Source organism: Pelophylax lessonae, assembly GCF_965119305.1.
Source record: "Pelophylax lessonae genome assembly, chromosome: 7".
NCBI lineage: Eukaryota > Metazoa > Chordata > Amphibia > Anura > Ranidae > Pelophylax > Pelophylax lessonae.
This window is the reverse complement of record NC_138774.1, coordinates 192,765,842-192,782,970: the sequence shown is the minus strand read 5'-3', so window position 1 is coordinate 192,782,970 and position 17,129 is coordinate 192,765,842. Positions and strand designations below refer to the sequence as shown.

At 45.8% G+C, this 17,129-nt stretch overlaps 1 protein-coding gene across 1 annotated transcript in view; it reads right to left on the bottom strand.

The window, feature by feature from the left end:
- PLXNA3 (plexin A3) overlaps nt 1-17,129 on the bottom strand; it is a 272,276-nt gene that overhangs the window by 158,463 nt on the left and 96,684 nt on the right. The window contains exon 3 of the mRNA XM_082263582.1: nt 11,008-11,190. Within this exon, the coding sequence (XP_082119708.1) occupies nt 11,008-11,190 (183 nt within the window). The remainder of the gene's footprint in view (nt 1-11,007; nt 11,191-17,129) is intronic.

Genomic DNA, 17,129 nt, shown 5'->3' with positions numbered 1-17,129 from the left:
CACACTAATCCGACTTGTCAGGCGACTTTGTCGCCTGACAAGTAGCTCCCTTACTCAATCTTAGCCCCCTTCTTACCAGGTTTCGGGACAAAATCAGGACTTGGAACAAACTCTGGCTATCACTAACCGGGAGGGTGAACCTTATAAAGATGGTCTTGATGCCGCAATTGTTGTATTTCCTCCATAATTCTATCGTTATTCCACTGAAAACTTTCCGCATAGTTAACACCCTCTTATGTGGAAGGGTAAGGCAGCTAGAGTACGTATGGAGCAGCTACAGAAGCCTCGTGAAGGGGGGAGGCCTTGCCCTTCCTAATCCGTGGTTGTACTTTTTGGCCTTACAGCTGCAACATCTCGTGGGGGCGGTATCCGGGTCGCGTACGGGCGCGGCACTGACGGTTATGCAGTGGTTTGTTGGCGCGCACGGGGTGCCGGAGGGACTTGAGGCGCAACTTTTTTCTAAACCTAATAAGCGCTTCCTGACATGGATTACTACAAAAAATATGGGACAAAACTAAACAACTTCAGCGAGCATTGGGTTATACTAAGTTTAGCCCGATATGGGACAATAGGACTTATCCGGAACTATGCAAGTTGGACCAGGGTGACAGGTGGCGAGTATATGGGGTGACACACCTTACACATGTTGTGCGGGAGGGGTCCCTGTTGACCTTTGAACAGCTTCAGGAGCGCTTCTCGCTCCCGGACAGTATGAGGTTTTATTATTTCCAATTGCAACACGCATGGAGGGCACAGGCAGTTCTGGGACAGCTTTTCCTGTCCCCGACCCCTGTTTTTTTCCTTATGCAACAATTTCAGGACAAGTAGCTCCCAATGCTGTGCAATAGAACTGTGCTAATCGCTCCGACTTAGAAAAAGGTTTCTGCACTATTTTTTGGCAAAGTTGAAGCGACTTGCATTGACTTCTATTATGAGAAGTTGTTTGCAAGCCGCGATGAAGTCGCGCTGCACGGGCGACTTCAAAATCGCCAGAAGTCGGGGCGACTGAGTCGGATTAGTGTGAACCGGCTCTAAGGAATTCAACCCCTATGTTTGCTGGTAAGGGAAGTATACAGGAAATAAGACAATTTTAAACAGGCTGACTGCAAATGCTTCAAAAAATGATTTCCTTCTCCATTATGAATGGCCAGGGTTAAGATTTTGCAAGTCCCAACAAACTATGACATAAGATAGTAAATACGTATTGTTAAAAAACTAAATACATTATATTATTGGTATGTTGGGTCCCTAAAGTGCTCTATTACATTTTCAATTTAGTAAATGCACTTAGCAGTATAAGTAATGGGGGCCCTTGCTGACTTCTCCTAACTAGGTTTGGCACGCGGATTCATTTGAGTTTTACAAGCCTACTCTAGAGTGCATATAGACTCCACTTAGGCTACAGGTTGTGTTTTCAGAAAATTCAGCTGGGTCACATCTGGGCAGATTGGCACACCTCAAAAATTTAAGACGAGGAGACGAGGACACCCCAACACACCCATCTACAGACAGATTTTTAATGGAGAGCAATTAAAAACGTACCATAGATTAGATTTGGAAAACTAATTATTTTGGTCTGTTGTAAAAATGTAATCTCCCACCCCCAATCCTAAAAATATGGATGTGTCTTTTAAGGTTTGAAAGAATAGTGAACTTCTCAGATTTATGAAGGTGTCAGGTGTGAATCACTGAACTCGAGCGATTAGTGCATTAGAATAAAGCAATATTGGTTACGGCTGTGTAAACAGTATTCCACCTAAGATGCTCATAACTTAATTGCTGTGAGGTTGGCTGATTATGAGAACAATAAGCAGCGAGCGGGACTGGGCACAGAGCGCTGTCTGATAATTATCTGCGTGGCAGGCAGGATTTATGGCGCTGCATGATGTATTCTCCGTCCTTTTCCCCCCGGCAGAGGTGAAGGGCGATCTATAAAAGCTGTCATTAATGCTGAGCCAAAACCTGTTATGTCTCCTTTCCCCGCCACCGTACCAGCTGCGTTCCTCTTGCCCATAACCATATCCTGCACTGCTCACATACAAGAAATCTGGACTGGAGGACTGTCCGCCTGTCTTAAAGGGAACTCGTGATGCAAGACAGTCCTAAGCTGGCCATACATTACACATTTTTTTCATTCAGCCAGCAGGTTGAACGAAATAAAATCACTTAATTCCATATCGCTACATTCTGACAGTGGGGAGACTTCCTCGCCGTCAGAATATACTGATCAGCACTGCCAGCTATAGCAGCGGGCGCTGATCGAGACAACAGGCTGGTTGTACACAAATTGATAGATAGATTGACTTGTGTACACCCAGCCTGCTCATACATGAATCGAAATTTGGCTGGTCCCTGCTGATCTGGCCAAATTTCAATCCATGTATGGCCGGCTTTAGGCTGCTAAACTCCTTTCTGAAAATACTAGATGCCTGGCCTTCATAATATTCTAATTTCGAACTTTCTGAATTGCTGACCAGCAGTAAGTGTGCAGATACCAAGTTAGAACTTCACTGGTTGCATATCATAGCACTAAAATAAGAGGTTTGGCATGACAGTCTTGTAATTAGTAAATTCAGAAGGTGGCCAGCAAAAGATGTCTACTTATATCTTAGTGCTGTTCTCCATTCAGGCTCCAGGAATGGCAAGTTACTGGTTGCACTACATAGTTTGGCACCCACCTGGAAAAAAATCAGTGAAGTGGGAAAGTCTGAATTCCAGTCCTGCATGCTTAAAGTAGTTGTAAAAACAAATGTATCAATTACTTTGATTCTCTCTGTTTTAGGTCCCTGTTCAGTACAGTGTGTGTGTTTTCCTAAAACTAAAATGCTAAATACCCTCTTTGCAGAACCCTGCTGCCCTGTCATGTGACCTCCCTCTGCTTCCCTTCCCCAGTAAGCGAGTACAGTGGGAGGGGCTGAGATTTCCCTCTGATGAATGTAAGCTACCAGAGGGAGGTCACGTGTCTGCACAGCAGGGCTCTGCAAAGAAGGTATTTAGTATTATAATTTCTAGAAAAACACACATGCTGTACTGAACGTGAACCTAAAACAGAGAGAATCAAAGTAATTAATACATGTTTCTTTACTTTACAAGCACTGGAGCAGCTGCAGGGAAAATAATTACATAGTCATGAGGAGAGGAGAAGGGAGATCGGCTCTCACACAGACTACAGAAGAGACAGGGAGTGGGGGAGATGCAGAGATGCTGAGGAGATAGCTGGATGACAGAGGCACATAAACTGACCACGCTATCAGAGAACAGCAGCCATGATAAACGTGTTTCGTTTACAGAGAGGAAGACAGGAACAGGCAGAATCAGCCAGGTATTGTACAACATAGAAAGGGACAATTGACATGGCTAAAGCACTGTGCTATATCTTGTGCCTTAAAGGGACAGGAGCATGTTGTTTTTTAGGGTAACAACCACTTTAACTTAGACCAGACCACTAGACTATGAAACCAGGGTCTGGGTGACGAACCCAGGAATGCACACCCCTAAAACCTAACACCAACCAAATTTTTAAGTTTACTTCATATAGAGTGGGGAAACGTTAAAATGTTATTACAGATTTCATCTATGGGATCTAGATGCTTGCCAGTTCGGTACTCTCCAGCACTTTGTCTTAAACCATTTCTGGGTGTTTTTGGACATGTAAATGCCTAAACATTTGTAATTGCAACAATTTTTTGGGCGAAGTGGTGCATTAACTGACAGAAATCCAGGAGTGCCAATATTTTTGGCCATGACTGTATTTGCAATGGATATGCTAGCAGGTATTTGTGGACTAAACATTGCTTGCTCAGAGTGTTTCTTTGAACCATGTGTAGGAACAGTTTGTCATTTTATTCTTTCCACCAAATCTATAATGTATAGCTAGCAACACTCTTAACACATACTGTATATAGGATATATATAGTATATACATAGGTATACAAGAACAGCAGGCCATCTAATCAGATCCCCTTGAGGAAGTCACGTGACCCTGTGACAAAATGTGCAAGAGCAAGGCTGGATGAGGTTACGACGCAGAGTATCGGTATTGTATAGCGAGAGCAGATCAACAGATAGAATGAGCACTGTCAGATTACTGAGAACAAATGTGCAATACTAGGTGCAGTAGAGCACCTGTACAATGTGAGTGTGGTTTTAAAGGCTGGAGAAAGGAAGTATTTTAAAGTTTTTTTTTTTAAAGTAAAAGTATTAAGATAAAGCACTATGCGGTTTTAGTCATGGTCACTATGCGGTCATAGTCAGCATTTTTCTTCCTCCAAAAACAGCGAGTTCCCCTCCTCAAGAAGGCACATGTACAGTCATGACAATGAACATCTAAATGATTCAAAGGAGGATTGGGAGAAAGTGCTGTGGTCAGATGAGACCAAAATTGAGCTCTTTGGCAACAACTCAATTCGTCGTGTTTGGAGGAAGGAAAATGCCGACTATGACCCCAAGAACACCATTCTCTACAGTCAAGCATGGAATTGGAAACATGATGCTTTGGATCGGTTTCTCTGATAAAGGTACAGGCCGACTTTTCCACATTAAGGAGCCAATGGCTATGACGGGGGCCATGTATTATACAATCTTTGATGAGAACCTTCTTCCCTCAGCCAGAACACTGAAGATGGGTCATGGATGAGTCTTCCAAGAAGCACATGAAGGCCATTGAGTGTTCTAGCCAATCTCCAGACCTTAATATTCTAGAACATTTATGGAGAGAGCTGAAACTTCGAGTTGTTAAAAGACAGCCAAGAAGCCTTAAGGATTTAAGGTGTGTGCAAACCTGGTCACCAGCTACAAGAAATGTCTTACTTCTGTATTTGCCCACAAGGGTTTCTCCACTAAGTACTAAGTCTTATTTTTCTTGGGGATCAAATACTTATTTTACTCACGGAACTGCAACTTAAATTAGAACATTTGTATCATGTGTTTTTTCTGGATTTTTGGTTGTTTTTTGTCTCTATCATTTAAAATACACCTATAATAAAAATGATAGACCCTTCATTTTTTGTAAGTGGGCAAACTTACAAAATCTGCAGGGGATCAAATAATTATTTTCCCCATTGTATGAGATTACTATATATATATATATATATATATATATATATATATATATATATATATATATATATATATATATATATATATATAGTTTGACACTGTATATTGAAATTTATTGGTTTAACATAGCAGCTCACAAGATTTGCATAATATAACACTTTAGCACATGTAGTTCTGTGGGCTGTGTGCCACAGCCCTACCCCCTGCCTGATCCCTGGTTTAGGTGTTCATTTAGTCTATTGGCCAGAATATTAATTTAATCTGGTCATTAGAATGAACACCCAAGTGCTAAACACACCTAGCATTTAGGCGCATTCACCATTTTTTCCTACTTAAACACTCTCCTGAAGGAGTATGTGATGGGTTTTTTATGCCTCTAAACACCTGTAAACACCTATGTGTTAGGTCAAAATAAAGGAGCAGAAACAAACATGGGATTTCTGACTTACCAGCGTAAAACCCATTTCTCGGATGTTCATTGACGGACACAGTTCCTGATCTTTTTAACCATTGGGTTTTACCGCCCCCTACAGGAGTAGGACACTAGGTAGAAAAAAAGTCTGGCTATGCCTATGGGCAGTCCAAGGGGGTATACTCCCTCTCTCTGCTATAGGTACTCAGTTTTGTTACAAGCAGTGTCAGAAGAATTACAACTCCTCAGAGGGGTGGGTGCTGTGTCCCTAAACAAACATCAGAGAAATGGATTTTACAGTAAGATAAAATGGGGTTTTTGACTTTCGTTCATTGATGGATACAGCTCCTGATCTTCTTAAACATTGGGAAGTCCCAAAGCAGTGTTATGCCCCGTACACACATGCAGATTATCTGAAGACTTTTGTCTGCAGACTTACCAAAACCATATAATATGAGGTCAAACCTAAACACTTTCAATTTGTATGCAATCCGGCAGGCCCTTGCACTACATAGAAAAGGTAAATCTGAAGACAAAAGTCTTCAGATAATCTGCACGTGTGTACGGGCATTAAACACAAGGGGTAGGAACAGTGAAAACAGAAATTCCCAAGGCTAAAACTATAGCCAACCAGGTAAACAAGAGCTCTATCAAAACAACTGGAGCTCATCTGAAAAAAACAATACACCCTCAAAGAGGACCAGGTCCTCTAAACAGCAGCCTGCAAAACCTTGCGGCCAAAGGAAGCATCCGCAGATGCCAACAAATCCACAGAACTTTGTGAAAGTGTGCACCGACAAGCAGGTCGTCGCCTTGCAAACCCGAGTCACTGACGCCTCATGACGGAAGGCCCAGGAGGAGTAGAATGCACCTTGACAGGGAAAGGAGGAACCTGACCCTTAATGGAATATATCTGAACCACCAGCTATCTGATCCATTTGGAAATGGTCGCAGAGGAAGCTGACAACCCTTTCTGAGGCCCATCCGTGAGCACAAATAGTGAGTCTGACTTCCTAAAGGACTCTGTAGCTGCCAGGTACAACCCAATTGCCCGGACCACATCCAAGGCATGCAAAGCAATTTCCTTTGTATGTTTTGGCCTGGACACAGGGAAGGCAACAAAATGTCTTCATTCAAATGAAAATCAGACACAACCTGAGGAAGGAACTATGGACTGAGGCAAAGACCACCTTATCTATGTGAACCACCAAGGTGAAGGACAGGATAACACAGCAAATTCTGAAACCCTGCATGCAGAGGTGATCGCCACCAAAAAGGCCACCTTCTTGGACAGCGTAAGCTGGGGAATCGCCTGAAGATTTTCAAAAGGAGGCTTCCGGAAGACAGAGAGCACCAAATCTAGGTCCCAAGGCGGCAACAGAGATTGCACTGGATGTGTCAAGTGCCTAACTCCCTTAAGAAAAGTAGGTACCAAGGAGCATGTGGCCAAGGGCCATTGAATGAAGACCGCCAAGGCCATAACCTGACCCTTGATAGTACTCAAGGCCTGTTTCCTTCCACAGGGGGGGGGGGGGGGTGGTGGCGAACAGAAAGTCAAGATCCGAGCCACCAAAAAAGAGCAAGGATAAATCCCAAGAGAACCACACCATGCGATGTACGTCTTCCACATACGATGGTAGATCTTTCTAACTTTTAACAGCATTGGAATCACCAATTCAGACAAACCTCTATTCAGCACCTGACGTTCAACAGCCAAGCTGTCAAAGCCAGCAACTGTGAAGAGGATGGAAGATTGGTCCTTGGGGCAGAAGATCCTCCCTGAGAGGAAGCTTCCAAGGAATGACGATGACCAGCAGCACCAGATCAGCGTACCAAGCCTGGAGAGGCCAGTCGGGGGCTACTAACATGACCGGAATCCCTTCTGCCTCGATCCTGTATAGAAGTCTTGGCAGAAGCTTTAGAGGAGGGAAGGCGTAAATCAGACAATACTGACCCCACTGGGCCACCAGCGCATCTGTGGCGTCCGCCAGAGGATCCCGTGACCTAGCCACAAACCTCTGCAACTTTCTGTTGAGCCAGAGCGCCAACAGATCCACCTCGCGGATACCCCACCGAAGACACAACTGATGAAACACCTCCGGATGAAGGGACCACTCCCCTTGGTCCAACGCCTGCCGACTGTGGTAATCCGCCTGCCAGTTTTCCACCCCAGGAATGTGTACAGCGGAGAGGGCTGGAGCGAACCGTTCTGCCCACTTTAGAATACCGACTACCGCCAAAGCCGCCAGGACACTTCTTGTGCCCCCCCCCCCCCCCCCGGTGATTGACATAAGCCATGGCATTGTCTGATTGAATGCGCACTGGAAATCCCTGAAGACTATCCATCCAATGTTCCGGGCACAGTCTAATCGTTCGGAGTTCCAAGACATTGATCAGTAGTCTAGACTCTTCCAGTGTCCAGATCCCCTCAGCAGAATTTTGTCAAGGACGCCTGTCCAGCCAGACAGGCTGGCATCCATGGTGACAACTGTCCAATACAAGAGGAGGAATGATTTGCACAGCCAAAGCGCAGAAGAACGAAGCCACCATATCAGGGACTCTTTCGTTCCCCGGCTCAGCCGGAGCCGATCGTTTAGAGACTGCGGAGTCTTGTCCCATTTGGCCAGAATCTCCCTTGCCGGGTATGGAACTGTGCAAATAGAACAGCCTCGAAGGTAGAAACCATCAAGCCCAGCACCCGCATGCAAGTCCGGAGGGATGACCATCTGCTGGACAGCAGGAGACAAATTGCAGCTTGCAGTTTCTGGAGTTTGTTCAAAGGAAGGAGCACTCTGGCTAAGGCCGAGTCCAGAGTCAGACCCAGATAGTCCAGCTTTGTGGATGGAACCAGAGCAGACTTCTGAAAATTCAGAATCCAGCCAAACTCCCTTAAGCTTATATGGCGATTTCCAGGTTTTCCACCAGAACAGTAAGAGAGACTCTGCTCGCAGAAGGAGGTCGTCCATGTAGCCAATAGAAAAGGACCGCGATCCCGCATTGGCGTAACAATGCTAGCACCAGGGCCAACACTTTTGTGAAGACCTAAGGAGCAGGGCCAACACTTTTGTGAAGACCTAAGGAGCAGAGGCGAGACCAAAGGGTATTGCCACAAACTGATAATGCTCCTCTCCCACGGCAAAGTGGAGAAAGCGCAGGAGACCGACACATATTGGAATGTGAAGGTAAGCGTCCATGATGTCAATGGAGGCAAGAAAATCCCCCTGATGCAAGGAAGCCACCACCATGCGAATGGACTCCATTCTGAACTTCTGCACCCGAACAAAGCAGTTTAGCGCCTTGAGGTCCAGAATTGGACGCACCTTGCCTTCCTTCCGGGGAACTGTAAACAGGTTTAAATAAAACCCCTGAAAATGTTCCAGAGTCAGAACCATCACCCTTTAAAGTAAAAGGTCTTGCACCGCCCCAAAAAGAGCCTGTAAGCGTACCGGGGACAGTCGCACGAAACTCGATCTTGTAGCCAGACTGACTGACCTCATAGACTTGTACCAGGGGAGTCCATGGGTCCGGGAACCAGTGAAGATGTCCCCCCACCTCAGATACGGGTGAGGGTGCACCTTCATGCTGAAGGGGCCTTGTCCACGGGTCTGGAGAAGCTGCTCTCCACATGTCAGACCACGTTTGCTTGGATCCTCCAGAGGAGGCCCCGAAGGGCTTGGATCCCTTGTGAGTCGACTCTGAGGGACGAAAACACATTTTATGAGCTGAGAAGGAGGGCCCACATCTACGACGAGGGTCCTTGCCCTTGGTAGCCTGTGGAAGAAAGGTACTCTTCTACCCTCCTGTGAGACCTTTAATGATGTCATCCAGGGTAGCACCAAACAGGCGATCTCCTTGAAAGAGAAGATTAATCAAGGAGTTTTTAGAAGTCTGGTCTGCAGACCAGAATTTGAGCCAAAAGACAAGCTGAAACACCACTGCCGAAACAGAGAGCCGAACCACTAGGGGAGCCGCATCCAAAGAGGCATCACAGATGAACTGCAGCCCCTGGTCAGCCAGCTCAGCAAAGGCAGGGGGGAGCTACTCCCCCTCCAGATCAAGGCACAAAAGTGGATTAGGTGGGGAGATGTTCTCCAAAGACTACATTAGATTCACCAGGGGGACCCCACAAAAAGGTGTAAAAACACTGCTAAGGGAAAACCCCCCTCTGGCAGCATCCCCGATCGCCAATAACAGAGCACCCAATCGATCCTCAGCAGAGAGGGAGAGGACCCCACCAGACTCACCCCCCAGCAGAAAAAAGGCACCGTAGCCACAAGGGGAATCTGCACTGCACGTCAGGAAATTAAATGATCCAGGAATCCGCACCAGGGAATAAGGAGGGGCTCCCACCGCTGAAATCGCTGCCCAGAGGGCTCCACTGTCATGCCTGCTGCTATTTTCAATGGCAAACCACCACAAAATGGCCAACAGACAGACTTGAGCACACAGGCTACAAGAAAATGGCGGCACAACAAGGCTCCCAGGGACCCAGGAGGGATCTCAAGGCCTCAGAAAATGGTACAGGCAGGAAGGAGGGGCCCTGGCAGGAGCCCCACAAGGTACAGTCCCCCCTGACAGCCGATCGCCCAGTCGCCGGCGGCACACCCCCCAGCCCCCATCCCCAGCACAGCACCCTGCCCCCACCCCAGGTGGTGGACTAGAACAACCACACAGCCCCATCATCAGTGAAGGAGAGGGGGGGCGATATGACCCACAGGGACCACCAGACAGATGAAGGGTGTGCCTAACGGGAAGGGTCCGACCGTCCCATGGAGGGGCCCACGTCCACCCCAAAATTCTCCAGGGGAGACAGTTACTTACCATACCAGAAACAAGGTGGGCACCGCTCCAGACAGAAATGGGGAATGGGGGGGGGGGGCTGTTGGCCAGGAGGAAGGCTGTGTATGTGACCTCGCGAGGTGTTTAACTCGCAGGCTAGCCCCCGTCCGGTGGGGCTATGTCACGGCCGACCTAGCACGGAGCTGAGGTCTGCACATGTTCGCTGGCCAGACTGGGGTGACCACTGGATCTAGAATAGATTATCCAGCCCGTCGCCCAGTCCAGCAGTTGACTGTAGATCTCACAGGAAAAAACCAGGAGAAAAAAAATCTATCTAAAAAGAAAATGTCCTTACTCCAGACTAGGCAGAAAAAAAAAAAAAAAACTACAGTATTAATAGCAGAGAGAGGGAGTATACCCCCTGGGACTGCCCATAGGCATAGCCAGACTTTTTTCTGCCTAGTGTCCTACTCCTGTAGGGGGCAGTATAACTCAATGGTTAAGAAGATCAGGAACTGTGTCCGTCAATGAACGAAAGAGAAAAAACAAAAATAAAAAAAGTCAAATACCTGTAAAAGTGGTGTGCTTAGTGTGCAGAAACCCTTAAATTAAATGAAATACGTGCATGAAATCAGCTCTTTAAAAAGTTTTCATTAGCCACTTTGTTTTTTTTTTTTTTTTCCAAAGTAACTGCTGCACCCACATAAAACTATTCGGTCCATTTAAAAAGGAAAGATTAAAAATCTAAGAGAACTCACCTTCTTCAGTGTCCCAGCCCGGGTGCCCACAAAGACTACAGAATGCCCATCATAGCTGTAAGCTGCCACGCTAGCCATGCCATCGGTCTTCTCTTCAAACAACGGGAGACCCTCAATCACTTTCAGGCCACCAATGGGCTGATTCAGAGCCAGGCCACAGAATGCTTCATGAATATGGATAGGCTGAAAGAGAAAATACGACATTACACTCACCACCCTAGAGAGCAGCATATCATCGCCAAGGTTTGTGTGCGTTAATAATGCTAATGTAACTAAGTCTGTGGTTTTAAAAAAAATAGATTCTACAGGTTCCCTTTGCAGGCTAGCAGACGTGAATGCTGGGGAATTTTGTACTGAGCGTTTACTGTAAAATACCTGCCCACATGCTCCTTCCTTTGCTAGGCTTAACCGGTGATCTATCTGAGCCATGGTGACCTACACATACCTGGGAGCTGCCGCTTTCACTGCAAAGTGTGCAGCAAGCCTCACTGGGTCCTATTTGTGTCTCACGCAAGCTAAGCTACACCTGCGATTTTCATCTCCTCACTTGCTAGCAGTCACATTAGGCTGGAAGTAACAGGAGCTGCTCCGTAGATCAGCTGTAAGACCTAAATCGATAGGAGTAGTAATTACCAAATAGATGCATCCAATGTCTCTTTATGGCGTAAGCTGCACAAAAAGCATGCAGTGGCATCTTGTAACTACATATGATCACATATGATTGGGGAACTGTGCGATCACACAGCACTGACCCCATGATTCAACTACATTGATGCTACTTACTACAGTATATACACAATCATTTGTTGCACCAATAATCAATCAATTACTGCTCCTAGCAGCACCACTGGAAGCATAGTTTAATGCCTTTATGCCTGTACTTACATTGTAGGCATCATTGTGCTTGTTAGGACAAAGACTAGACAGAAGAGTGAGCTTCATTCACAAACAACCAGCAGAGAATGGACTTATTTTTATTTACCAATTCATCCAGTATTGTCATATTCTGCAATGCTTTATACAAAACACAGAAACTTTCCCTTCATTCTCTGCCCCATAGGAGCAAGCACCACCCAGCTTACCTCTGCATTAGTGTACCATATTCACACACACCACACTCCTACCATAGTCACACACATACCGCACTACCACCATAGTCACACACACACACACACACCGCACTCCTACCATATTCACACACACACACACACCGCACTCCTACCATAGTCACAAACATACCGCACTACCACCATAGTCACACACACACACACCGCACTCCTACCATATTCACACACACACACCGCACTCCTACCATATTCACACACACACACACCGCACTCCTACCATAGTCACACACACACACACACACCGCACTCCTACCATAGTCACACACACACCGCACTCCTACCATAGTCACACACACACACCGCACTCCTACCATATTCACACACACACACCGCACTCCTACCATAGTCACACACACACACCGCACTCCTACCATATTCACACACACACACCGCACTCCTACCATATTCACACACACACACCGCACTCCTACCATATTCACACACACACACACACCGCACTCCTACCATATTCACACACACACACACCGCACTCCTACCATAGTCACACACACACCGCACTCCTACCATAGTCACACACACACACACACCGCACTCCTACCATAGTCACACACACACCGCACTCCTACCATAGTCACACACACACACACACACACACCGCACTCCTACCATAGTCACACACACACCGCACTCCTACCATAGTCACACACACACCGCACTCCTACCATAGTCACACACACACACACACCGCACTCCTACCATAGTCACACACACCGCACTCCTACCATATTCACACACACACCGCACTCCTACCATATTCACACACACACACCGCACTCCTACCATATTCACACACACACTGCACTCCTACCATAGTCACACACACACCGCACTCCTACCATAGTCACACACACACCGCACTCCTACCATAGTCACACACACACCGCACTCCTACCATAGTCACACACACACCGCACTCCTACCATAGTCACACACACACACCGCACTCCTACCATATTCACACACACACCGCACTCCTACCATATTCACACACACACCGCACTCCTACCATAGTCACACACACACACACCACACTCCTACCATAGTCACATACACCGCACTCCTACCATAGTCACACACACACACCGCACTCCTACCATAGTCACACACACACACCGCACTCCTACCATAGTCACACACACCGCACTCCTACCATATTCACACACACACCGCACTCCTACCATAGTCACACACACACACCGCACTCCTACCATATTCACACACACACACACACACACCGCACTCCTACCATATTCACACACACATCGCTTCTACCATATTCACACACACACCACACTCCTACCATAGTCAGTCACACACACACCGCACTCCTACCATAGTCACACACACACACCGCAGTCCTACCATATTCACACACACACACACCGCACTCCTACCATATTCACAAACACACACACACGGCTTCTACCATATTCATACACACACCACACTCCTACCATAGTCACACACACACACACACACACACACACTGCACTCCTACCATAGTCACACACACACACACACACACACACACACACACTGCACTCCTACCATATTCACACACACACACTGCACTCCTACCATATTCACACACACACACTGCACTCCTACCATATTCACACACACACACACACACACACACACACACACACTGCACTCCTACCATATTCACAAACACACACACACACTGCACTCCTACCATATTCACACACACACACACACTGCACTCCTACCATATTCACACACACACACTGCACTCCTACCATATTCACACACACACACTGCACTCCTACCATATTCACACACACACACACACACACACACACACACACTGCACTCCTACCATATTTACAGGCACACAGAGAAATTGGATTGAAGCCATATTATAGAATATATTATATATATATATATATTATATATATATATATATATATATATATATATATATATATATATATATATATATATATATATATATATATATATATTATTTTTTTTAATTTCTCTGACATCCCTAAAAAATATCAGATTCAGGTATTCTAAATGTGTTAATACATTCAAATCTGAGTTTATACATAAATACAAGAGCTTGAGTGTGTGTGTGTCTAAGTATAGATGTACAAGGAGGCATCCATATTGGTTTCTTCACACATCCGGTTCTGTTTTCTGCTTAGTAGTGCTGGGGTTGTGTCAACGAACTGCCTTTAAATTTACTGCAAAACTACCATGGGATTTATGGGATTGAAAACCAAAGACTGCAGTTTCTGATTACTTAAAACAGACACAATTGCTTCTGGTAGTGGGAAATAAAAATTACTAGGACTCTAGGAAATATGAAGAAGATTGGGAGAACCAATTACCAGTCACCTCTCCCACACAAAAAAAAAAAAAAATATATACAAAATTTGCTGGAAAAATGAAACTTTCATCTAGCAGCTCTGGAGTCAATAGTTGGAATCCCAACCACAACACTGGCCTGGAGTTTGCATCTTCTCACTGTGCCTGCATGGGTTTCCTCTGAGATTAGTTGGCTCCTATCTAAATAGGCCCTAGTATATGTACGTACGAATGAATGAGAGTTCGGGCTCTTTCACACGGGCGGTCCGATCAGATCCGCCTGTCAGTTTTTTAGGCGGATCTGATCGGATCCTCCATGCAGCTCTATGGGGCAACGGATGTCAGCGGAGACATCCGCATCCGATCCTGTGCGTAAAATCTGGACGGATGGAAACCCTATTTTTCCATCCGTTCAGTAATCGGATCGGATCGGATCTGATGAGAGCAGACAGGCGGTCCGCTCTCATCCGATCCCCCATAGAGGGCAGCAGGGGCTGAGACACCTCCCTCTCCGCTCTGCAAGCGGAGACGGAGCTGTCATCCGCCGGCTCAGCGGGGATCGCGGATCGATCCCCGCTGAGCAACACGGATCCGCCTACGGAGGCGGACCGTGTGAAAGAGCCCTTAGGGACCTTACATTGTAAGTTCCTTGAGGGCAGGGACTGATGTGAATGTACAATATATACACTGCTTAAAAATCATTAAAGGAACACTTTTAATGCAGAGTATTGCATCAAGTCAATTAAACTCCTGGGATATTGATCTGCTCAGTTGAGTAGCAGAGGAGTTTGTAATCATTTTTAGCTGCTTTGGTGTTAATAAAAATTAACAGGTGCACTAGATGGGCAACAATGAGACGACCTCCAAAACAGAAATGGTTTTACAGGTGGATACAACTGACATTTTTCCCTACTCATCCGTTTTGACTGTTTTTCACTAGTTTTGCATTTGGCAAAGGTCAGTGTCACTTCTGGTAGCATGAGGCGATACCTGGACCCTATAGGAGGTTGCACAAGCAGTCCAACTCCTCCAGGATGGCACATCAATACCTGCCTTTGCCAGAAGGTTTGCTGTGTCTCCCAGCACAGTCTCAAGAGCATGGAGGAGATTCCAGAAGACAGGCAGTTACACTAGGAGAACTGGACAAGGCCGTAGAAGGTCCTTAACCCATCAGCAGGACCAGTATCTGCTCCTTTGTGCAAGGAGGATCAGGATGAGCACTGCCAGAGCCCTACAAAATTACCTCCAGCAGGCCACTGGTGTGAATGTCTCTGACCAAACAATCAGAAACAGACTTCATGAGGGTGGCCTGAGGGCCCGGCGTCCTCTAGTTGTCCCTGTGCTCATTGCCCGGCATATTATCCAATTCCTAATCCACTGGGCATGGCAAGAGACAAAAATAAATGTCCTACTTCCACTGATAATGTCAATCATCCTGGAGGGGCAATACCCACCCATGAAGAAATGTCTAGCCTCTTCCTCCAGGGTGACAACACTGATGCTGGGGTAAGGAGGAGAGAGGGCATTGTCAATGAGAACATAACCCAGCAGAAGCATCATGGCAGAAAGGGAGACAACGCAGTGGAAAATTAAAAAGGCATCATACAGCATGGTCTATAAAAGGAAGCTAGGTCTCTAAAAAGTAAATGGCAGGATCAACAGTAACATTTTACAGTAAAGGAAGAAAGAAATTAGAAGGCCTTTCAAAGCCAAGACACTTTCTGCTTCATTGAGCATTTTCATTTCTTGCCTCTACATACCCTTTAAAAAGGGATTAGTAGACCTTTTGGGGAAAGCAGAACCATATACAGGAAATTAAAGAGACAAAAACACACCTCCACAATGAAGGTGAAGGATATAGTAGAGCTGAATGCTGCACATTCTTCTTGTTGACTGAATACTATAAGGAAAAGCAGAAAAAAAAAAAAAAAAAAAAGGAAAAAAGAAAAAGCTGTACCTTGCCTGAGCAAACAACGATCTCTTTAAAATGTTTCTTGCCCCAGAGGCTGGCATGCATAAGGAACATCAGCCGTGGGATTGGCATGCTCCATTGTGGCTCATTTCCAGGCCATAGCAGTTATGCTGAATGCGTTTGCTATGTGTTAGCGCAGACGCACAACGCAGGGCAAAATAAAAAACATGATCGGCGTGAGAGGAGCAGTTGGCTTGTTACCTGCCGGCGGAGGGGGAAACCTACGCAGATGTAAAGTCATTTTGACACCATCTACTACACCCTGTTTCCAGAATTGAGCTATGACATCAGGTGAACCCTAAATCAAATCGAGGGGCCTGGATAGGATAAAGTTATTTTTTTTAAACTGTATAGTAAAAAAAAAAATCTGAGCTCAAATTTGAAAAATTAAGCTCTGAATAGGTCAAAAAGGTGACACAGGTTATGGATGGTCAAGAAGGCTATAGCTCGGTTTTACATGGCAGCCAGCAGGAGGGATTGTGGTTTGAACAGCAGTTGTTACCTCTAAATAAAGTTTATTTTGTAACAGAAAAAGCACCTCAAAAGGCACTGCGTTTACTTTGCGCTAGGTGTGCATTTACAATGCATTTTTAGGATTTCAATAGTAGGGGAAAAATTAGATGGGCAGCATCAGAATGGAACAAACTGCATCCAAAATAAAGTAACGC